General features: G+C 41.2%; 1 protein-coding gene across 3 annotated transcripts in view; it reads right to left on the bottom strand.

Moving 5' to 3' along the window:
• Window positions 1-7,784: 7,784 nt before the first annotated feature.
• Window positions 7,785-24,679, bottom strand: part of cadps2 (Ca++-dependent secretion activator 2) — a 603,629-nt gene continuing 586,734 nt past the window's right edge. For all 3 annotated transcript variants that reach the window (XM_067999803.1, XM_067999802.1, XM_067999801.1), the window contains 2 exons: window positions 16,640-16,744; window positions 7,785-8,744 (listed from right to left, as the gene is read on the bottom strand). In XM_067999803.1, the coding sequence (XP_067855904.1) occupies window positions 8,565-8,744; window positions 16,640-16,744 (285 nt within the window). In that variant the 3' untranslated portion in view covers window positions 7,785-8,564. The remainder of the gene's footprint in view (window positions 8,745-16,639; window positions 16,745-24,679) is intronic.

The following is a 24,679-nucleotide window of genomic DNA, read 5'->3' on the forward strand; positions in this document are numbered from 1 at the left end:
GTATCCGTGTTCTGCAGCATAATTTCAAGGTTAAGCTTCGAGGAGAGTATTGTTAACATGAAATGGTAGCTGATTGTTCTGTAATAGTGATCATGAGCCAGTGTCGCAGAGAGAGAGAGCAGCGTTGTCCGCAATCCAGCCCGTTAGTTCCAGTTGAACACATGTTCTGAGCAGATTGTGTTAGCATGCAGCAGGATTACACTTACCAGCATTTATCATTGAATATCATTCCCACAAATGTACACGCTTGTACTTGAGGAAATAGGTACATCTTCGGCATTAGGTTCTTGGTTACAATTCGCCCGTCCTTACTGGTGATTTGCCTAATTAACCAAATTAAAAGTTCTAAAGTTTAATAGAAGGATTAGTTATGCAATGGAACAGTGTCGCCCGCTATCCAAATAGCCCCCTGGGGTCGTCGCGATTTCTCATCTGATAGGTCCAGCTCTTGAGAACCGTCAGTGAATTCAACTTTAACAGTCTATTTGTATCTGAAATAAGTACTCAAACCAGGTCCCCATTTAACACCAAGGCCTGCAGACCAACTATTTCAAAAGGGTTGAAGCATCAAAATTACAACGAAGGGGCTGGAGTTGAACTATTTAATCACGAAACGAGAGTTAAAATAAATAATGCATCAGTATTTTTCCTTGCGACTTTTTTTTTCTTGTTCTAAGTTTTTATTGTAAATTGATGCCCGATTCTCCCGTTTATTCAGCGTGATGTCACACACATATCTGAAAACAGATGGCTGCTAAATTGTAGCGATCTTGGGGAATTCCATGTGAAAAAAAAGCTATGTTTCGAATATGATCTTTCAGCGCTGCGAACGTAAAGGGATTACAGTAGTGTGTTAACTCCCAAACTGCTATATATATATATATATAAAAACAGACATATTCAGCATCACCTGCTCAATTCTTATTTTATGTTGCTTGTTCTGAGTCCCTGCACTCCCCTGTACGTTTCACACATGTTCAACATTGCTGACAGTCTAGCGGTTAACACCTGGTAACTTTAACAGGACCAGAAACGCTTATTAGCAAAACGAACAATCCTTAATTAAAAGCCCGTTAGCATATTTCAGCTGCAAAAACAGCTAATGTGTAATTGTTTCTGTCGCGTTTTCACAAATGTTGCATGACTGTTTTCATTTGAATTCCGTTTGTTTTGAGGGTGCAATGCATATTTAGTTTATTTATGAAATAACTTTTTTTTCAGGCCGGTTAGAGATTGATTTGGTTGAGATTAGCACCGGGGGGTCGGAAGGATGAAATAAATAGTACCATTAAAAACAAATTGGTATCCAGCACAGGCCGACCAAGATCTTCAATTAATTAAGAACAGAATCTTACTCACGTATCACGTTCCAAAATTCATTCATCAAGTTGAATAATGGTTCTGTGAAAATGTGTTTCCTACAGAATCACATATAACAGAAAATATTTGCATTCGAGAAACACTAAAATTTCGTTCAGCAATCTTATGGTTTGTTATCTTGTGCAGTATAAAAACGTCCATTGTTGACGGAATTGGAATCTGTAAAGACTGAAGCCCCCACACAATTGTTCAAAAAGGAAAATAATTAAACAGGGGAGCGTGACAATTTGATATCACTTGTTCTGCGGTTAAACAAGTATTCAATTTTATCTTGACTGAAGCCTCTTGTAAAAGCTCGTCCCACGGGTTGTAAAAGAAAGAAGAAACTCTAACAAAGGTTCTGTAATGTCCACTTTGCCCAGTGGTGCAGTTTCACGGCGGTTTTGTTTGCAAGGTCAATTAACATGCGAAGTGCATTTAAAAAAAAACGGCCAAAATTGGTTTGTTGCAAAAATGTTCAACCCGAGCACAGCGAAAAGACTGAGTTTAATTGTCAGTGCCAAATAAACGACAATGTTAAACTCGCGGTTTGCAATAAAGCAGAGTTAAACGATAGTACGAAGTCAGGGACTGAGCTGAAAGCTGAGTATAAAACAAGGGATTCCGGGTGCATCGTTGGAATTCAATCCAACAGGAAAAAAACGAGGAGAAAACATACCTATTATACTACCCTAATCCATAAATGTAATTTTTACAGTTCTAAAAATTGTGTTTAAACGTGATACTTTCTCCTGGATTAATCTCCGCTGGACATGGTCACATAAAACGGCCCGAGGAGAGAGAAGAATGAAATAATTGAGGAGGAGGAGGAGGGAGAGACACTAAGCAGGTTTGGAGGAGCCACAGGCTGTTTGAATGTTACATTCTTTGTAGAGTGTTCACCATGATTTGCTCAGATCTGTTCTTTTCAATTCCCCCTCTCCTCAGTTTAAAAAAAAACAAGACTTGTGTTGTGGCGCTGATTAAATGAAAGGTGACATTTCTTATGGAACGAATTGATGCTTAGTTGCATTTGCGTCAGGGGCGAATAGAGCATCCCAAATAAATTCTAAAATTGCTTTGTCTTTGAGACAGTTGGATATCTTTATGTTTTTTATATATATAAAAGGCGATTGGACGAGTCGGATTGGTTACATCAGTTTCACCATGGAAATGATTGTGTACAGATCTACTGATGAGCATCTATATTACTAACATATGTCAAGACGTTTTCAAATTAGCGGCTTAATTGTAGAAAATAGAACGAGGCTTGCAAATTGCATTGAGTAAAGAGGGTGAGAAATGGGGGAAAATACTAACGAAGAATTTTATTAAATATGGTATTAACTTTCTCATAACACACTGGAATATGTTTATTCCGTTGAGATTTTTAACCAATGTGCGTTTTGTCCAGATCGAATTTCACAATTTCATAGAAACCTCTCCATTCATCCTTCAATCTTCAACTTAGCGCCCCAACTAGTAATTTTAACGTTCAATTGAATGCGCCGTTACCTGCAGCGAAACGTTAACTTATTTCTCTCGGTAACGTGCTGTGAATGCAACATAGTCAAATTGGTGGATCTGGCCCCTCTTACATTAAAACCCCATTACGTTTGATCTTTTGATGGGGAGTTAACACAACGTTCGACTGCTGCTTCTCATTATTACCAATTAAGCGACTGAAGGGCGATCACATGTATTCAGCCCGTATCTGTACTTTTCTCGCTGAATATTGACCAGGAACGTGCGGTGTGACGGGAACGTCTGGCACAGGAGTCTGTTGACAGTGTCTCACAGTACGAGATTCTAGGAGAAGAAAACAAACAGAGCTTGAACACTAAAATGTTTGTGTGTGTGTGTGTGTGTGTATGTATGTATGTGTACCCAATGTATTTTGAAGGTCGACGAGGAATATTCCAAATTACCTCTGCATTAAAAACATCGCCAACAGCAATAAGGATACCTTCTAATATCTAGCAACTTTTTGTGCCCCAGTTTCAGAATCTATGGAATGCCCATTAGTATCCCAAAGCAATTTTTAAGCTGACAGAGCAGCTGAACTAGAAGCACTTCAATTACAAAGGATTGACAAAAGAGCCTACTTACTGATGGTTATTGCACTTGTATTATTGTATTGTACATCGGTGCAGTACCATTACAAGTTGTACTATGTGATGCCGCTTCAACGTCTGTTAAAAGGCTACATGTGAACAATTTTGTACCTCGGGACATTTACACTTGCTGTGTTTGAAATCCCTTTGCCTTTTCTTGACAGACAGTGAGAGAGAGAGAGAGAAACATTGTACAGAAACAAACTGAACACATTTTAGGAGTATCTCTCCTCTTCCTTAAAACACCCGGCTTTGAACATCGTAGATGTCCTGTCTGATAGAACTCAACGATTAAGGTTGTAAAACGCGGACAGTAAATGCTCAAATTATTAACTTCTGCGATGAGATTCTTTGCATTTCAGTAGTAACGCGTTTGCATAGAAGAACCAAAATCCGGCTATGAAAATGACGACCTTTCCGAGTGTCAGCGCTGATTCCAATTTACAACACTTTAACTGAGGGCAATCATACTTTTAAGCCTTTTGATCAACAAAACAAGAAAAGAATTGATTTTTTACTATATGCTCATAAAATGGTGTAAACTAATGCTAAAGATCTTTAAAAAAAATACGTACGTTTGTAACTTTACACCGACAAACACAAGTATTTACCTGAATTTACAGCAGTTTGGCAGAAAGTCAAAAAAATGTATGACGACCCGAGGTGAGAGCCAATTTGGGACTATGAACATATTGAGATGTGACTTGTGCACAAATAATCACTTATTTAAAAGGAGTCCGTCTGTGCCATTCAGTTAATGATGAACTTTTTGTTTCCAGGGAGTACCACACTCTCCAACTGCCTCTATCCGACGCCAAATTTATCCCTTTCCAACTAAATGAACTGTCGAGCTCAGGAGTATGTCGGAGTTCCACCTTTACAATCAATCTGTTTTCCATTTTACCCACACAAAAGGAATCGCGGTCTCTCAAAAATGAAGGCTACGCATTAAAATGATTGTAGAAGCAGTTACTTGAATGTCACTAACTTAAAGTGTACATTTTATTAGCACTATATGTCAAGGAAAATATTGAAGGGCACTGAATAAGGAGTATTACAAATAAACGGATGTGGAGTCAGTTTGTTTGGTTTTGTCCGCAGAATTGCAGAGCAGCCCGTTGCTTTGAGTCATCTCTCCTAATTCTTCTGTTTCTCCTGTGTGAAACCCTGGAACATTTACTCCTTAAAGGTCTTGTATAAATACAAGTTGCTGCCTTTGACTCTTTTTGATCCCATCACGGTTAAAATAAAGTGTCTCAGTCAGTGAATAAGCACAAACACTTTTTGTATCACCGTGGTGCTGATTTGCAATCGTTTATATGGCCACCTATTACATGTGTCAGTTCCTAATGATATGTAATTACTGATCGGATAGGAGGACCCTCAGGTAATAGATTGCATTTATGCTACGGTCGGTAAATTATTCACCTTGTAGGAACTTTTACATCTTGTTTGTACATGTCACATGACGATCGAAGCCGAACTTGCCTGGATGGCGATATGCTGAATGTGTATTGCTGGGAATTACAGCCTTACATTGTAACTTCAAACAAGGACAAATAAACCTGCTGTCAATTTCGTCCAAAGATCAGATCATTAGCACAAATCAAAACAAATCCTGCAGCCACTTTCCTGTTAATAACTCGCTACCCACAAGGAGTAGTCGAGGCAAATAGCATAGATGCATTTAAGGGGACGCTAGATAAGCATGAGGGAGAAAGGAATAAAAGGATATGTTGACAGAGTTAGATGAAGAGGGGTGGGAGGAGGCTCGTGTGGACCATAAACACCGACATGGACCAGTTGGGCCGAATGGCCTGTTTCTGTGCTGTAAATTCTACGTAATTCTATGTAATTTATTGAAATTTCAGCATAAATCCACAAGGCAACAGAAAATGTCAATAACATAACGAATAAGCGTCAATAATTAAACTGCAACTATTTCTGTCGTGATCAGAAATACAAACCTCTGGTTGCGCAAAAATCAGACCGCAATCTCCTGCATTATAGTAGCATCGTCTCATTTTAAGGCAGATACTTAAAAAATAGATGTACGGGCAGTTCACGTTTACTGCATTAAATGTAAGCATTCTTTTGACACATTTGGAGGGTATTATTTCAGCACGTCAGTACATTTTCATCTCCATCTGTTGTGGCTGTCATCAATATAAATCCAATGTATCATTCATCAGCTGTGGCGATTGAAGAGACGTTTCAAAGTGCTTACACAGAGTAGGGAATATCCAGGTTTAGATTGGGTCTGTAACCTCCCCTTCCCTTCCTCAGACAAGGTCAGTACTCAAAAATAAGATCCCCCACTGTTCTGCTTTAGGAATTCAGGGGACACTTTGAAATAATCACATTCTTTCCACGTACATCCAGGAATTCAGAATGATAATTACCTTGAAAAATAGATTGGACAAAGAGTCAGAACTGAAACTGTTTAAGACACTGGTTATAATCTATAAAAAAAATTACCGTAGCTACAGTTTTAAATATATCTTATGCTTATATTCAATGGGCACAATTTTAAAATCGGTAGACAGATATGTTTATGCACTTGATTTGTAAGATTAAATTAAATAAATGATAATTAGTACATCATATTAGGTAAGTCCCACTTAAGGGAAGCAAGGTGTGCTATTTTCTGTATCCAACAGTTTTGTTCACACATAATGTCCAGTACTAGTTAAAGTGACCAAAACTACACATTATTTCTGCAATTACATTTTGACCCCAAACATTGACTAGAACGCATCAATAATCTTACTTATAATAAGTAAAAATAATTTAGTGCGAGTCTGCCGATTTGGGGACCAAAGAATGAACGAATTGTGTTTAATAAATCTATCAGGCCCAGGCATCAATAGTCACGGGAGTTACATTATATTACTCTCGCTATCGGCTGACCTTATAAGACAGTTCCAATTCACTGGAGACAACGAATGATTTAAGTTTAGATGGCTTCTCCACAACGAAATCCAACTATTGATATTGGACCATGTATCGAAACGGTAAAAGAAAATATATGGCTAAGTATTCAGAAGCTGACGATGCATGGATTGGTACATTTTGGTACACAATTAATTGGCTGTTTTCACAATGCTTTGGTTTCACTGGGCAACTTATTATCAAACACATTCACGTCTTTTATTTAGTGGAGAATGTTACCTGTACGACCCAACGCACGCAGACTTAATATCTGACCATCCCTTAACCCAAGGCCACTGCAATGTGTAATAAAACCAGAAAATGCATAGGAGGTCCAGCAACACGCGAATCGAAAGATAGGTACCGCGCCGGGTTTAAACCTCCAGCAGAGCCCGCTCTGAAACGGCTATGCATTTCCACTAGTTTATGTTTTTCAGCATTTTTAAAATCGCCATACTGCAGTGAGGTATTACACACTTTATTTACAGGACAAAACCACTCAGAGCACAGCTCCAGCTATGAGCGTACTCAGCATTATTTTATTTTGCTCTCTGGATGCTGGGTCAAACTGACAACGCTTCGATTTTTCACCGGCAAATGTGAACACGGTAAATTCAGTTGTAATAATAAAAAATATCGACCTTTTGCACAGCGCTGAACCGCTCATTTAAACTACACGGAGGGAGGGATTAGTGCTGACTAATATTTGTGTTTTAAATTGGAAATCAAAAGCTAAATTTAAAATATTGCCACACGTTATTAATGAGGTGAACCATTGAAAAAAATCTTCAACCCATTTATCGCTCGTCAAATGCAAATAAATGATTTTATTGTACTATTCCAAATTGTAAGTTAGATTCCTCTTTAAGTATTTAGACCTTCCACACACGGTATGATTTTGTTATAGAGAGGAACTATTGTGTGAGAAAATGAGTTTAAAATGCCACATTTAGAAAAATCCTATAAACGTCCTTTCCCCATGCGTCCTAATAAAGCTCCTCTCATAGGCCAGGCAAGACTTGCTAAACGAATATAAATTACAATTACAGATGAGAGTTTATTATAATTAAATCCTCAATATAAAGGAATATTGGAGATTTTCTTTGCTAACGTTCAGTGTTTTATAAAGGCTGCATACACTCGTGACTCCCGTTATCGTGTTGGAAATTCTCCACTAGTATTCGCAGTGACTATTTAGAGAAAACGCGACATCATTCTGGGTATTTTAATCCCCCTCCTACAGACGGTTGTAGTTTTTAATGGTATGAGCAGCAGATTTGTGACAACTCGGAAATTACAGTGCAGTGGAATGGGTATGGAGGAGAGATGCCTCTCCGAACACACAAACACTCCGTCACAACAATGACACAAGGTACAGGGTTTTCTTTTGCAGGGAAAGGTGTTTTATTTAAATTGGACCGGTGGAACCGGGCGATGACCCAAGTTGCTTCATTATTGCCTGGTTATACACTGTCGAACTTCTCCAGATCATTAATGAGCGGCACTGCCCTCGCCCCAGATCGCCGAGCGTGCACAGTATTACTGAAGCTGGAATTATAAAGGCATCGTTATATTTACAAAGATGCCCAGAACATTAGGCACAAAAAACATCTCAATATGACATGGCTGTTTTATTCTATCATGCCGCTTTATCTCACCAATTAAGACCACAGACAGCACAGATGACTAATAGCCCCGCACACTTTTCTTACAGAGGACTCGGTGAGCCTGAGTCCGCAATGTTTGATGGTAATGTCTTCGTTGGGAATGTGTACACGGTCGGTACGCCACGTCCTCCTGGCACCCGAGCCGTGGGCACATTCTCCAAACGTCAGAGATTGCTGTGAGTATTGTTCTTTTTGTGTGGAAAGTCAGATCCCAGGTCCTTCTACTCCCTCTCTCTGGACTGCACAGTTCTCAAGTGAATTGAGAGAACTACATAAGGTGTTGCTATGGCCTGGTTCAGGAGCAGGCGGACATTATGGCACAGTTCAGCACCGAGTTCAGTCATCACTGTACCCTCCCCTCTCTACGGCTATGCTCTAAAGTTAGACAACCTCATTACACTTGAATGATGTTTTTCACCGTCCTCTGAAGAAATGGTACAAACACTGGTTGAAAATAACAAGAGTCCAAGGGACCGCCTCCCTTCCTTCTTTTCTATTTTACATCATCGCCCTCTTCGTCGCTGTCTTTCATGGTAATGCCCTGGAGGCCTCCACTCTCAGACACCGAAGCCGTGGCTTCCTCCACTGTCAGACGGGTGTGGATGGTTTCATGCGTTTTACAGTTGAGTGTCCCTTCTAGAACTCCTTGGAGTCTGAAGTCCCTGTACGATTTCTGAAGCAAGAAAAGTTTTGTTTGAAATGAGATTTTTAATGATCACGTCGTATCTTTCAATGTTTTGCATTGTAAGAACAGAACCTTTCAACACTCGTCACTTGCAGCTTTCAAAACATGCAAAGGCAACATTTTAGATTTGAAGAAAAGAAAATCTATTTCTGCAGCTCTAACACAGTCTGTATAAAGCAAACAGCTCGTCATTCACAACATTCTCTGAAAAACAATAACTCTTAAAATGCTGGTCATTGTGACCACGTTAAATATCCCGATGACTACCAGGCATATTTTGAGTCTGAATCTAATTTCACAAAATCTACACTGACCAATGCAGTAGTGAGGGAGTGCTGCACTGTCGGAGGCGCAGCCTTTTGGTTGAGACATTAAACCGAGGCCCCTTCTGCCCTCACAGGTGGACTTAAAAGATCCCAGGGCACTATTTCCAAGAAGAGGAAGGGCCTGATGTCCTAGCCAGTATTTATCCTTCAACCAATCACTAAAACAGATTATTTGGTCATTATCACATTGCTGTTTGTGGGAGCTTGCTGTGTGCAAATTGGCTGCTGTGTTTCCTACAACAGTGACTACACTTCAAAAAAGTACTTAATTGGTTGGAAAGCACTTTAGGATTTCCTGAGGTTGTGAAACATGCTATATAGATGCAAGTCTTTCTTGCTTTCACTCCTGTCCTTGGGGTAGACTCTTTTTGGGCTAGGATTCCAGAGGGGCCAAGTGATCTCCATTACCTTGCCCAAGTGACCAGTCTTCATGTGTGACCTTTGCCAAGGTCAGCAGGATTTTTGATTGTAGAGGTCAACACAGCAGAGCCTAATCCTGTCCACACCTGATGTCCACACGCAGCCACTTTCAGTAGAAAACGCTGGATAGCAATCATCGCAGCTAATATAAAAGGGAATCTAAAAGTCTTCTATAGGCATATAATAGTAAACGGGTAGTAAGAGGAGGGGTGGGGCCGATTAGGGACCAAAAAGGAGATCTATGCATGGAGGCAAAGGGCATGGTACTAAATGAGTATTTTGCATCTGTCCTTACCAAGGAAGAAGATGCTGCCAAAGTCACAGTAAAAGAGGAGGTAATTGAGATACTGGATGGGCTAAAAATTGATAAAGAGGAGGTACTAGAAAGGCTGGCTGTACTTAAAGTAGGTAAATCAAGCGGTCTGGATGGGATGCACCCTAGGTTGCTGAGGGAAGTAAGGGTGGAAATTGCAGAGGTGCTGGCCATAATCTTTCCATCATCCTTAGATATGGGGGTGGTGCCAGAGGACTGGAGCATTGCGAATGTTACACCCTTGTTCAAAAAAGGATGCAAGGTTAAATCCAGCAACTACAGGCCAGTCAGTTTAACCTCAGTGGTGGGGATGCTTTTAGAAATGATAATCTGGAGCAAAATTAAGTCACTTGGACAAGTGTGGATTAATAAAGGGAAGCCAGCATGGATTTGTTAAAGGCAAATCATGTTTAACTAAGTTGATAAAGTTTTTTAATGAGGTAACAGAGAGGGTAGATGAGGGCAATGTGGTTGATGTTGTGTATATGGACTTTCACAAGGCATTTGATAAAGTGCCACATAATAGGCTTGTCAGCAAAATTGAAGCCGTGGGAATAAAAGGGGCAGTGGCAGCATGGATATGAAATTGGCTAAGTGACAGGAAACAGAGTAGTGGTGAACGGTTGTTTTTCAGACTGGAGGAAGGTAAACAGTGGAGTTCCCCAGGGGTCAATACTAGGACTACTGCTTTTTTTTAATATATATATTAATGACTTGGACTTGGATGTACAGGGCACAATTTCAAAATTTGCAGATGACACAAAACTTTGAAGTGTAGTAAACAGTGAGGATAGTAATAGACTTTAAGAGGATATAGACAGGCTGGTGGAATGGGCGGACACATGGTAGATGAAATTTAATGCAGAGAAGTGCGAAGTGATACATTTTGGCAGGTAGAATGAGGAGAGGCAATATAAACTAAATGGTACAATTCTAAAGAAGGTGCAGGAACAGAGACCTGGGGGTAAATGTGCACAAATCTTTGAAGGTGGAAGGACAGGTTGAGAAAGCAGTTAAAAAAGCATACGGGATCCTGGGCTTTATAATTAGAGGCATAGAGTACAAAAACAAGGAAGTTATGTTGAACCTTTATAAAACACTGGTTTGGCCACAACTGGAGTATTATGTCCAATTCTGGGCACCGCACTTGAGAAAGCATGTGAAGGGCTTAGAAAGGGTGTAGAAAAGATTTACTAGAATGGTTCCAGGGATGAGGGACTTCACTTACATGGATAGACTGGAGAAGCTGGGGCTGTTCTCCTTAGAGTAGAGAAGGTATAGAGGAGATTTGATAGAAGTGTTCAAAATCATGAAGGGTTTAGATAAAGTAAATAAAGAGAAACTGTTCCCATTGGCAGAAGGCTCGAGAACCAGAGGACACAATTTTAAGGTGATTGGCAAAAGAACCAAAGGCGACATGAGGAAAAACTTCTTTACACAGCGAGTAGTTATGATCTGGAATGCGCCGCCTGAAAGGGTGGTGGAGGCGGCTTCAATCATGGCTTTCAAAAAGGAATTGGATAAATACTTGAAGGGGCAAGATTTGCAGGGCTACGGGGAAAGAGTGGAGGAATGGGAGTAAATGGAATGCTCTTACAAAGAGCCGGCATGGGCTCAATGGGATGAATGGCCTCCTTCTGTCCTGTAACCATTCTATGATTCTATCACTACCCTGCTGAGATCACCTGTTGCATCAAATATCAGAGAACATAACTGGGACCTTCCGAGCTTTGGTACCACACTGGCATCATATTTTCACACTTGCCTCTAACAACAACTTACATTTATATAGTGCCTTTAACGAAGTAAAACTTCCCAAGGCCCTTAAAGGGTTTAACATCTCATCCGAAAGATGGCACCTCTGACAGTGCAGCACTCTCAATCTGCCTTAGATTATGTGCTCAAGTCTCTGGAGTGGGGCTTGAACCCACAACCTTCCGACACAGAGGCAAGAGTGCTACCACTGAGCCAAGGCTGATATAAGGGAAGCTTCACCTGCACAATTGTGAGAGAGCACTGAGCAAAAGCCAGGCACTTCTCCACAGTTAGGATTAATTGGCGAGGCAGTCACATCAGGGCTGCTCTTGTGGCACTTCCCGCTGGGAAAATATGGAGCAGATCGAAAGGCACCAGTCAGTCACGTACCAATCACAGCAGGGGATGGAGAATGGCAGTGAGGCCAAGGGGAAAAAGTATTTTTCAAATAATTTCATAACACAGCTTCAAATCAAGTTAAGTAAGGCCCCTCCCCCATCAGATAGCACTGCATGGTGTGGTGCTAAGCCATACAAACCATAATATCCCAGGTTGGCTGCAGCTGAACTGTTACAATTATCTCAGCACAGCAGGTTAGGGGTGGGGGAGGGGATGAATAATAAGCCAGGGTTCCCGCTCTTTAACTGCTATCCAGTCATTATACTGCAAAGCAAGTGTGAGTGGGCATTAGGTGAGCGCAGGATCAAGCTTGGCTCTGATGCCTCTCATGACTGAATGACTCAATGACAGTCACTGTGTAGATGAAGGGCAGATACTTGGCAAAGTACTGGATTGTCCTGTTGACTGTGGATCCGTGGTCCATCTGGAGTCAGCGGTCGGAGCAGAGGTGGGTGAAAACTGGGGGAAAAGCAATCCAAACCTTTCTTTAGTGACCATGAATATTTATCTTATTTAAATTTAATCTGCTGCTTTGTGCAGGAGGGTTAAGGTGCATCTGCAGAAACACACTTTCTGGATTTTTACCGAGGCAGAAGCAGATAAATAAGGAACTAGGTTGCAGGAAAAACGATCACATTGTTGAAGGGCCATTCATCCAGCCCAACAAAAGCAATGGCTTTAAAGAGAGCCTATTAAGCTTTCTGTACTGTTTTGGTAAATAAAACATTCAATACATTATACTGTTGTTGCATTAAATGGGCCTCTAAACAGTACAATTAGTATATTTAGCCTGACGTGCCAATCTGGGTCAGCTTCGGAACCTAAGTGCCATGCAACCAAGGGAACAGATGAGTGTAAACAGTCAGGGATGATGACATCAAATCTAGGCGCTGACGCCAAGATGTCAGTAGCTGCGTTTGAAGAGTGGTGGCCTGTGCTTTAGCTCTTTAGATGTTTTTACACCAGATACATCCCTGGTTGTCCCAAATATAATAGACGCACTTAAAATGGCAGATAAGGTAATACAGAGCTTTTAAAAGTCAAATCAGTGCAAATTCTCATCATGAATATACTGTCAGGAATTCCTATTACTAGATGACTTTCCGTGACATTGCACACAGGGAGTCAAGACCAAGTTCAGTCTTTAGGTCAAGAGGGGTAAGGAATGAAAGGGGGAAGGAGGTAGGGTGAGGGATGTCGTGATGAGGGGATAGGGAGGGGGAGAGGATGAGGAAGAGGACGGGGAAAGGGGAGGTGGGGAAGGAGGAGAGGGATGAGGGAGAGAGGAGGAAGGGGGAGAGAAGAGGCAGAAAGCGGGAGAGGGAAGGTGAGAAGGAATGGTGAAAGGTGAGGGAGAAGGGATGGAAAGTGGAGGGAGGGATCGGAAGGAGAGAAGGAGGATGGGACGAGGAGAGATAGAAAGCGAGGGGTAGAAAAGAGAGAGCAGCTAAGCAGGGAGGGGATAAGAGGAGATAGGAAGGAGGGGAGAGAGTGAGAGGGAGGGAGAAAGGGGGCAGAGAGAGCAGCTAAGTGGGGAGGAGGAAAGAGGGGTGGGGAGGAGGGGGAGTGCGATAGAGACAGTGATAACCAGATATGGGTGGGTGTGCCAGAAATTTCTGCTTTCGAGAACTGAAGCCAGCAACATTGAAAATCAACTTGAAGGATTAGCATGAGTCACAGTAGAACTGAATGGCTGCTGAGGAGTGGAACAGAAGGTGGGCAGGTTAGTCAGGTGAATCCTGGGCAACCTTGATGCCTGAGGGGGTGTTCTCCCTTCCACTCCCAAGTTCTGTTACCCACATCTTGCACTGACTCTCCAGCTATTTTCCTGGTCATTGTGAGTTTGGTCAGCTGGCTTACAGCTGTCAGTCAGGATCATGAGAGGTATCACAAGCTTCTAGACCGGGCAGCAGTTGAAGACGTGAATCCTCTTGGTGGCAGTGCGCATTGGGAGCAGGAGCGCGACAGGGGCTTCCACATCAGCAGCGTTTATTCCTGGTTTTAGTGCATTGTGTTGTGCGAGAGTATGCTGATTCCTCCTGCAGATGTGGCGGCTGCATGGGGTGATCCGAAGATGGAAAAATAATGCCTTTTAATCAAACAAGTTACAGACAAGAGGAGCCATGGGGAGAGGGGGCAATATAGCTGAGAGATTACTGGAAACTAATTTAATGCTTAATATTAATAGTTAACTGCAACATATTCTGGGTTGGTCTGAGGCAGGGAGTTGAGTGGGTTGGTGACAAAAGACAAGGCCGGGAGGTCTAGAAGGGGAATAATATTTTTAAAAGATTGCACGTGTCCAAGACATATGTAGTCAAAGCTTTTTTAAAACCATAAATTCTCATTAATAAATAAAACTTATTGGGCCAAATCTTCCTGGAGAAATAATGGCTGTTGATGACGCACACTGTTATTAATGCTCAAATCAGCCAGCAGGTTCAGGGGATGAAGAGATATGTCATGAGTTGTGAATCTTTAGAACTTGCTGGTCTATTTACGCTATTCCGCCGTTAGCTTTGCACAAACGCCATCTCGCCTTTAACCTCCCCGTTATTTATAAGAACTTGCTGGATTTTCACATTAATTGCCCATTAAACTCGCCGCAGAAAGTTAGAGCTCATAATAGCGTAAGTACCCTTTTAACATGATAATTGTTAATGCAATGCCAATCAATCTCGCCGGCCCAGAAAGGGAACAATTTAAACTGTTCAGTCTCATTCTTGCATGTGGTAAATTCCTCTTAAGAGATTTAGAAGAGTTCAAATTTCAAATGTTTTTTTTTTATTTTTCCTTTGTCTCTTTTCTCTCTTTCTTTTAATACAATCTTTCTTTCCCTCTCTTTATTTCTCTTTCTGTACCTGATTTGACTAATTTGTCCTCCTTCGCTGTCGTTCCTCTGTTTCTTTCTCAATCTTTAAATCTCATTGGTTAAGGAGATAGACGGTTGGACCCACTGTTCACTAAAATCCCAGATGTCCCATTGCCCTCTCTACACTGTTATCAGCTTGCACTCCCAGGAAGTTACGTGCAAAAAAATTTCAAGCTGAAGGGTGCAGGAAAAAGTCTAACTAACAGGACACGCCAAAAGACCGAGGCAAGGGGTGACTCCTTTACAATTGAAAAATTCAATCACATTATCTCCTATAGGCGTAACTGGTACTACAGGGAACAGCATGGGTTTGCCCATTGGGCCAAGCTTTCTGTGAAAGGTGCATCGCATGTACTGATTTTAACACATCACTGATGGGCACTCACTCTGGTTGGCTTGCACAGCTCTTGATTTTAAATTTGCCATGAGATTTTATTTTCTATTTTGTATTTATCATTCAACCATAATGGTACAATCTTCTGATGAACTGAGTTGCTAACAGTAATTATCTGCCTAATTTACAGCAGATATTCCTATCCTATCAATTAAAAATTCCGGTACACAATTATATCACTGCATCTTTATAAGTTAGTAGGACTGTATCTTAATTTTCAAAACCAGGTGTTATCTGTAAGATCTGAAGCACTGACATAAAATCATAGAATGATATGGCACAGAAGGAAGCCATTCGGCCCATCATGCCTATGTCGACTCTTTGAAAGAGTTAGCCAATTAATCCCATTCCCCAGCACTTTCCCCATAGCCCTGCCAATTTTTCCCCTTCAAGTATTTATCCAATTCCCTTTTGAAAGTTCTTATTGAACCTGCTTCCACCACCCTTTCAGGCAGTGCATTCCAGATCATAATAATTTGCTGCATAAAGAATTTTTTCTCATGCCGCCTCTGGTTCTTTTGCCAATGACCTTAAATCTGTATCTTCTGGTTACTGATTCTTCTGCCACTGGAAACAGTTTCTCCTTATTTACTCTATCAGAACACTTCATGATTTTGAACACCTCTATTAAGTGTCCCCTTAACCTTCTCATCTTTAGTGAAGACACATACAAAGTGCTTATTTAGTACCTCAGCTATGCCCTCTGCCTCCACAAGAAGATCTCCTCTTTGGTCCCTAATCGGCCCCACCCTTCCTTTGACTACCCTTTTACTATTTATAAGTTTATAAAAGACTTTTGGGTTCCCTTTTATGTTACCACAAATCTATTCTCATACACTCTCTTTGCCCCTCTTATTTCCTTTTTCAGTCCTCCTCTGTACTTTCTGTATTCGGCTTAAGTAAACACATATCTGATCTTGACTTCAATCCTGATTATCATTCATGATTCATTGCATTCCCCTTTTAAATGGCTGTTACTTTCCTTTGAAAACCCGTCTGAAAAACTATTTCTTTGTTAGTAAGCATGCAAAATGACAATGCAAAATATATTGAAATACATAATTGCATCAGATGCATGTGATGTTGCTGAGATGAAAATTACATTTGGGCTCTTTTGTTTCACAAACAAAATGGAAGTTGTAAGCTGTTTGTCCCATGAAAGCAGTACCCTTAAATTTAGATAAATTTGCCAAATGTGTGCCTATGGATATAAATCACTATGGCACTAATGAAGGAGTCCAGCTCGCTTTAGAAGGGCACAACATCATTATTATAGCATCAACATAAATTACACAAAATATGATGTTAATCTTTTGTTTTGGATTTGAAAGTTCCTTATATCGTACTAAATCACCCCATTGCTCCAAGTGGCTTATTGAGAAATAAGAAAGAAGCTGTTTGTACCTTGACTATTTTGATGAGTGTCTTCAGCTGGTAGAGATGGAGCTGTAGATCCAATCGGTCCGTCAGCCAGACACAGATGACTTTCATTGAGCTGGTGTACCATTGCTGAGGAAAGAAAAAGAAACCTCTACAGCAATGAGAGCAAAAACATCATGGATTCAAAAGCACATTTCCTTTTCAACCTGGTGCAAGTTATAATTTGGGGATATCCAAATCATTGGCTCTTTACACATGAACTTCCCCCTTTAGACCACATAGAAAATGACTTGTCAACAAATCTATAATTTGTCTTCAGCTGATTAGTCCTATTAACTTCTCATGTAAAATAGTTAAATGACAGACTGGTTGACTTATTTCAAGGTAAGTCATCTTAAAAGGGAAAGTAATGCATAAACTTTATTAAATATAGATAAACAAATACTGATTTAAATTTGACCTCAATCCCCCTTTAACTTTCCTTTTCAAAATGTTTACCTAACTCATCATATGACCAAATCCAATATGACCAACAGGGAAGGCAAAACCATATTTGGCTGACTGGGTCTTTTAGCTTCCAGAGATAAGCATGGAGAGGGAACACAAACTCACTGCCATGATCAACTTCAAGCAAATTTAACATGTAACATTGATATGTATTGATAGCCAGGCAAAATATAACTTTAAAATCAAAACACAATCCTGTAATTTTGCTATAACAGACTTTGTTGGAGAATTCTGGTAGTTACACAGGTAAATTCAATATGGCTACCGCACCACATTATACAAGACTGTGCTACATCTGACCTGACCAAGACATCTGCCCATTTGAAGGTCTTTATGCTATATGTAAATCAGGAAACAGTGTGCATGAATAAAGGTAATTTGGATGATAGGCATGGTATTAGTAGTGCTAACCGCCCACTATATGTGTGTTTCTCTATTAAACTTTGGCATCGCTGGGTCATCAATCAAAATCTAATCATCTTTTTTCAACCCATAAACCTAGCAATGATATGCAGACATCTCGTAGATTTTAACAGGATGTGATGGATTGTTGGTTGTGAGTTTTATGCAAATAGTAAACCCTGAATTCACATGGAGATGCTGGAATCACATTGGACCATCAACACCTTTTTCAAATGTTAATATTTGTATTTAAATATTGTAGAATCAACATACCCCACTATGCTGAATTCCACATCTCAGTTACTTTACCATGGTGTGGAGATGCTAGTGATGGACTGGGGTGGACAAATGTAAGGAGTTGCACAACACCAGGTTATAGTCCAACAGCTTTATTTGAACTCACAAGCTTTCGGAGCTTTGCTCCTTCGTCAGGTGAAGTGTTCACCTTCACCTGACAAAGGAGCAAAGCTCCGAAAGCTTGTGATTTCAAATAAAGCTGTTGGACTATAACCTGGTGTTGTGCGACTCCTTACACTTTACCATGGGGCAGCATTGAGTGCAGGCCAGGTGATTCCTTATAGACAAGGAGGCAAAATCACAAAAGCAGTCTTGTCCAGGGCACTCCTGTACATCTAATAGTGGATGGCTCATGTCAACCACCTGCCTGTATCTAATGTAAGGGCAAATAGGAGGAGCCTAATCTCAAATTTGAAAAACACTGAAATAAAAGAATTGGAGTCCCATGAACAAAACCACTCTGACAGACAGTTCAAATGTTTTATCTCACCAAATTACATAGAATTTACAGCAGAGGAACAGGCCATTCCACCCAACTGGTCTGTGCCAGCGTTTATGCTCCACATGAGCCTCCTCCTACCCCTCTTCATCTAACGCTATCAGCATATCCTTCTATACCTTGCCCCCTCATGTACTTATCGAACTTCCCCTTAAATGTGCAGCATTATAATTCCCTTATGCCTGCATAGTTCAGAACACACAGTAGTGTCAGTAGAAATCTGAAAATATATCTGAAATATGCAGAGATGCTCAGTAAATTCTAGAGGTTTTTAAATGAAATCTGCAAAATGCTCACAAGTTCCCAAACATTCAGCAGTCTTTTCCTTAGTAAAATGATAGAGCCAATGAAAAAAAAGTTACAAATCGACATCGAAAAAGCATTTCATAATTATTTATATTGGGAAACCTATTTAAAGGCCAAGGCCCATTGAGCTGGGCACCATCAAGGTTGAACAAAATGGAAAAGAGCTGATCAGGTGATGTCAAGCTAGCGAATTAAAAAGCTATCAACTGAAGGAAGTAAGGGAAGGTAATGCAGCGATGTGAGGGTCACAAGCTGACCATTATAATAACCATTCTGGATGTGATATCAATGACCATGCAACAGAAAAAGGCATCATGCTATTGGCCAACAACTGTAGGAATGGCTGAGTTAAGTTTGTTGTATTGCGATGGCGAATGGAGATATAATCAGTCTAAACGTGAAAGTAGCAGGGGGTGAAATTGGTCTTGGACTCGAGCGCAAAACGGGCGATAGCGAATCAGCAGCCTGCTTTACATTCTGACTGATTTTATTTATCATCGAAGTCAATGGAAAAGAGAATCTTGGAGGAGGGGAGGGGTACAACGGGCTGCCGCCCGGTTTGCACTACTGCCCAAGACCCCATTCACCCCCAGCAAATCTGACTGAGTTGGATTTTTTTTTAAAATGCCTTCTAAGCACCTACATAGCTCATCCAGTTCTGAGGGAAATTGCTTTTCTGTATGAACGTAAGGAAACGTGGAATGGGAAAAGGCCATTTCAATCATCAAACTTGCCTTTTCTCAAGACCGCGTACAATAACACTATCACCGGCTCCACCTCACTTTCATGCAGCGGGCTGTTGAATTCAGAGGCAGCGCTGCAATATAACTGAGGCAGCATTTGTGCATCTGGAGATAAAGCGCTGATGGGGTCAAACGTATCTGTGGTTTTGGGTCTGCCATTTTATTGTGGCCGGGGTCAAACTAAGCTCCCCACCCACCCCATACACGTCAGCAATGTGGTTTGAACAGATTATGAAGTTGTTCCAGTTTCTGACAATCTCTGAATCTGCCACGCAGTGTAAATGGGGACTGCAGGAACCAGTTCATATTATAGAATCTTAAAAGATTAATAAGCAGTGAAGGACTGAAAACTTGATTTCAAACTTTGTCAGCTGTTATTAGCCCGTAAGAAAAAGATTTAAAATCACAGATGTAAAGTTATGAATGGATCAAAGGCCATCGTTCTCACAGTAAAGCAGTAAAAACCTAAAGGAACCACAACATGTTGCCAGAGAATTATTATTCCCTTTGTTATATCTGTGATACTTTGCGTCCAATGGTGCCTGTGATTAAAAAACTCATATTATGCCATTGATTCTTCACTTATCACTTGTAAGGGCATGTGTTATCCACTTCATTTTTCTGACTACATCTCTCAAGAACCACAGAAAACAAGGAAGAGCTGCTGTGTTTGACACGGTGTGACCTCTGTATTTCTTCACACCAATTGTGCATGACTCCAGACTGGCAAGTCACATTAGCAGTCCATTTCCTCATCAGGCCTCCACTCGCTTTCCAGCCCAGAAAGGTCCAACAAATCAACAGGAGCGCAGAAAACAGAACATCAGTCTAATCTCACCATTTAAGGAACGTTTTCAAACCCGATACGAGCAAAGGTTTTTTTTAAAAGAGGCAACTAAGAGCTGCAGCCGGAAGGATAACTCAGAAGGTGGTTTCAACAATGACTGGCTGCTAAAATGTTGAGAACCACGGCACTTGTGCCTTTTTAATAATGAACGGGTCAATAGGGATACAACACCCTCAGTGTTGATGGTTACCAATGAGTATGAAAATTACCTTAACAGGGCTACAAGCACTCTCACTTCATCATCTTTCTTTAACTCCTCTACACCCCGGCACCGTTCCACCCCCCGCAGACCTTTAGTCTTGAATTAATAATCTATTGCAATGAAAAGAGGTGCGGCATGAATGCCCGGCACTGATCCCCAACTGTGTTCAGCATTGCTACAGGCACTGAAAGACTTTTTCCCCCCATTGTTGGCGGAGAGTGACAAAGCCGGGAGACTGCACTTGCCTAAATACTACAGCTGAGCCAAGCTGGGTCCCTTACAGCTGCGGAGGCTTCACTCGCAGCCCGCGAACTCCACAATTGCAAGCTCTTTGTCAGCCCCAGACTCTGCAATTTCCTAACAAGGATTAGGGAGGTTGCCACGGATGGCAACTGAAAATGAGGTTTAGCAACATATTTGACGGCAAGCTGCACCCAACTAAAGAGCAACATAACTGAGCAAGCACTGAAATTAAAATGGAATATTTACTCATCAGAAATTGTATATTTTAGGTATTTTCACTCCTCCCCATCACCTTTCTTCTATTGCACAAACAGTGGAGATGGTTTTTTTAATCTGGACGATGGTCCTCTCAGCGTACGGCTTGAGAACTGGCACTTAACAAATTAATTACAGTCAAATTTCATAAACACTCTTTACGTTCAAATTACTATTATTGTAAAAGGCTGGGAGCATAGAAGCCCGGCAGTCTTTTTGCTCTTGTTCATTGTTTTTTAAAAAATTACTTTGGCTTCAGCCAATCTAAGTGACCGATGAAGGGGAGGGGTGCTGAGATCTGTCCTGGTGCAGTTGCCAGGATGAGGCATCAATAATAAAACAGTCTGTGCTTGACAGAGCTGTTGGATTTGTAATCCCCACCAAGTCCAGTTTCAGCAAGTCACAAAGCGACTCTCTCAGAATCCTGCACCAGATACTTTCATGCTTGCTTAGAAATTTCCACAGGAGAGACACTGGCCAGAAATTCGGCCACGCAGCGCCTGTTTTTTGGGCGCTAAATGGCCTCCTAAGCCTCCAATTTGGGGGCAGGAAATGCATGCTCATGATGAGCCAGAAGTGCACCGCCCGCCATTTTGATAAAGGCCAAAAAAATCAACGTGCAGTGCTCATGCCTGAAATAGGCTTTAGGCCCTTTGCATATGCAAATAAGGGGCCTAATGAATGTTTGAGGCCCCCACTACAAGACTGGTTTGCCCTTAAGGTTTGTGGGCTTGTGGTTTTCTGACCAGTGTTCCCTGCGAGTGCTGCTTTTCACAGGGAGTGCCCAATCGGGGAATCAGTCCTCCTGTATAAACGCTAAAACCTTACATGGTCTGACATGTTTTGCTCTCTGAACAACAAAGGATGAAATTTTAATATGTGCTAAAGTAGGGAGACCACAGAATGGTGAGCTTAGTGCCTGGCGATAGAGTGCAGGGCCGACTTGACGGGTTTTCCCAGGTTTGCCCTAATGATTTATTAATTGAGAGCTCTAACCCATATTGGGCTCGGTGCTGGGAGTTTGCTAAAAGGAATAAGCAGACAATTGTGCATGTCAACAGTCCTTCAAGGGCTGCCGACACTTAAAAGTAAAAAAAAAATTGTTTCAGCCCTTTCAAAGGCTGCAAATATTTTTTAGCCTTTCCAATGACTATATGAGACAAGAGAAGTGGCTGGGCAAAAACCAGGGGAAGGTAAAACCGAGGCTGGAAACGGAATCTGCGGTCAAGTGATGAAGTAACATAGCATCCAATCGATAGCTTGTGAAGTGGAGGTGCTACTGCATGCAGAGGTTGCCTTGTTTGGCATATCTGGGTACCCTTCCAGGAGGACTGCAGTGCAGCATGTCTGCAGGTGGCAGAAGCCAGAGTCAATGCCATATGCACTACTCATTTGACCTAGGAACAGATGCAGAAGAAGATGGCACACCTTTAGAAGCTGCAGTGGTACGCTGACCCACCAGTACCATTTACCAGGTAAATGGTCCAAGTATGCATGTCACAAAGCATTGCCCGACAACCTTTCCACTTTTACTACTGTCATGCCCTATCATTGCATTACAAATATTTCATTACTTACCATGCATGCCTATACTTTAGCAGGGCACACATCCAAGTTGCAACTTACAACTGCTACCTCATTACAAATTTGCACCTTCAACGGGCTTTACATGGTAAATTAACCTATATGCACCATGCATGGCCAATGGCTGACAAACAGGAGGGTCACATGGCTGCCATCAATCAATCCTCTACTTTGGGGAATGCAGCAGTACGGTGACAGCAGTGTACAGACAGCACATTAGTTGATATTGCTGATGACCTCTACCCTAGTCTGGAAGGAGAGGGAGATTTAAAAAAAAGCTGAGTTAGGAGATGGCCTTCAAAGCCACTGGCACTGCCATCCCAATGAAGCAAATTGCTTGCAGGATATGGCACAGCTCTACAATTGGTGCTGCACTGACCCAGTGCCTGCAGAGTCAGTTCCCCACTGTCATTACCAGGTAGGTGAGCCAGACCCTGCTGATAAGGTTGGTGGCGAAATGGTGGGTGTGAGGCAGTCCGGCTCTGGTGCCTGCTTTCTTTTTTCTTGTGCCAGATCATTTGTGAAATAGTGTACTTGAGATGTTTTAAAACTAAATCCCAACATTAATTTTTGCTGGACTTGCTGATGGCTGTGGGACTCTTCATTTAGATGCTTTCCCATTCCCTGAGCTCCCATGAAAGCTTGTGTTGCAAAAGTTCCTTTTCCATCTCCTTTTTTCTCTTAAAGCCTTGTAAATACTTCAATTACATTTGGCCTTAGAGGGAATTGGCAGGCAATTTTAGGTTATGCATAAGCATTACATACTGTTAGGAAAAATGTATACGATTTTTTAAAAATATAAAAAATGGCTTAAGAGTCTCTGACCCTTTAAGAGTTCCATTGCTCATGGTAATCACACTCTAAACGGATGGAAAGTTGTGCTAGGCTTCATGTTAATGCATTGTAATATTTAAGTGAAGCTATAGCTCATTATTTGATAAGACTACTTTAGGCCAGTCTAAAAGGCCCACCAGCAGATCACACTTGACGCTAAAGTGGCACAGATCTGCCTGGTCATCACCCGTGCCACTGGCCATTGTGATTGGAAAACATAGCAGTATAGTAAATCAAAATGAGCATAAAATCTTGGACCCAGGAATCGGGCGTGTGCTAGAATACACAATGTGCGCTCTCTGTGTGCAGCGTAAAACTGCCCATAATTCAGCATGAAATGGTAGATTCATTCAAAAACCCTGCAAGGATTGTTAGTTTGGGAAATGGAAATATAACACTGATGTGTTGGAGGAGAAGGGCTTCTTCTGAGAGTTGGATGAAGTTAACATTGCAAGAAATTTAATGTTAGGTTTGAAAAGGAGAAACTTAACACAGTTACTAAGATTCTAGATTTTGGTAAGGCTAACTTTAACGGGCTGAGATATAGACCAACAGCAGCAAACTGGTCAAAATTGTTATCAGGTAAAATTACAGATGAACAGTGGGAGGTGTTCAAAAAAGAATTTAGCTTAATACAGGACCAGTATAGACCCCTAAGGAGCACGACTTATCAAATAAAACAACCACAGTCGACAAGAGAGATGAGATAACATAAAATTAAAGGGAAGAGCATACAAAAGTGCAAAGAATAGTGTAGATCCAGGGGACTGGGAGAAATATAAAGAACAGCAAAGGAAGATAAAAAAGATAGTAAGAGCTGCAAAAAGGGAATATGAAAAGAAACTTGTGAGGGATATCAGGATTAACGCAAAAAGTTTTTACAATTACATTAGAAGAGAAAGGGTAGTCAAGGGTGATGCGGGCCCTTTAAAAACAGATGCGGGTAATACCGCAAATGAAATATGGAAATGGCAGACTTGTTGAATAATTACTTTGTGTCAGCCTTTACAGTAGAGGAAGACGATAATATATATGACATTCCAGGGAAACTAATAATGAATCAAGGACTGGAACTCACTAAAGTTAATGTAAACAAGAAAACAGTATTAGAAAAAATGGCATTAAAGACTGACAAATCCCCAGGACCTGATGGTTTCCACCCCAGGGTTTTAAAGGAAGTAGATGAGGAAATTGTAGATGCTTCAGCCATAATCTTGCAAAGCTCTCTTGATTCAGGAATTGCCCCTTTAGATTGGAAAATTGCAAATGTAACACTATTATTTAAGAAAGGTGAGAGAGAGAAATGAGGAAATTATAGACCTGTTAGCCTAACATCGGTTGTGGG

Source organism: Heptranchias perlo, chromosome 18 (assembly GCF_035084215.1).
Source record: "Heptranchias perlo isolate sHepPer1 chromosome 18, sHepPer1.hap1, whole genome shotgun sequence".
Taxonomy (NCBI): Eukaryota; Metazoa; Chordata; class Chondrichthyes; order Hexanchiformes; family Hexanchidae; genus Heptranchias; species Heptranchias perlo.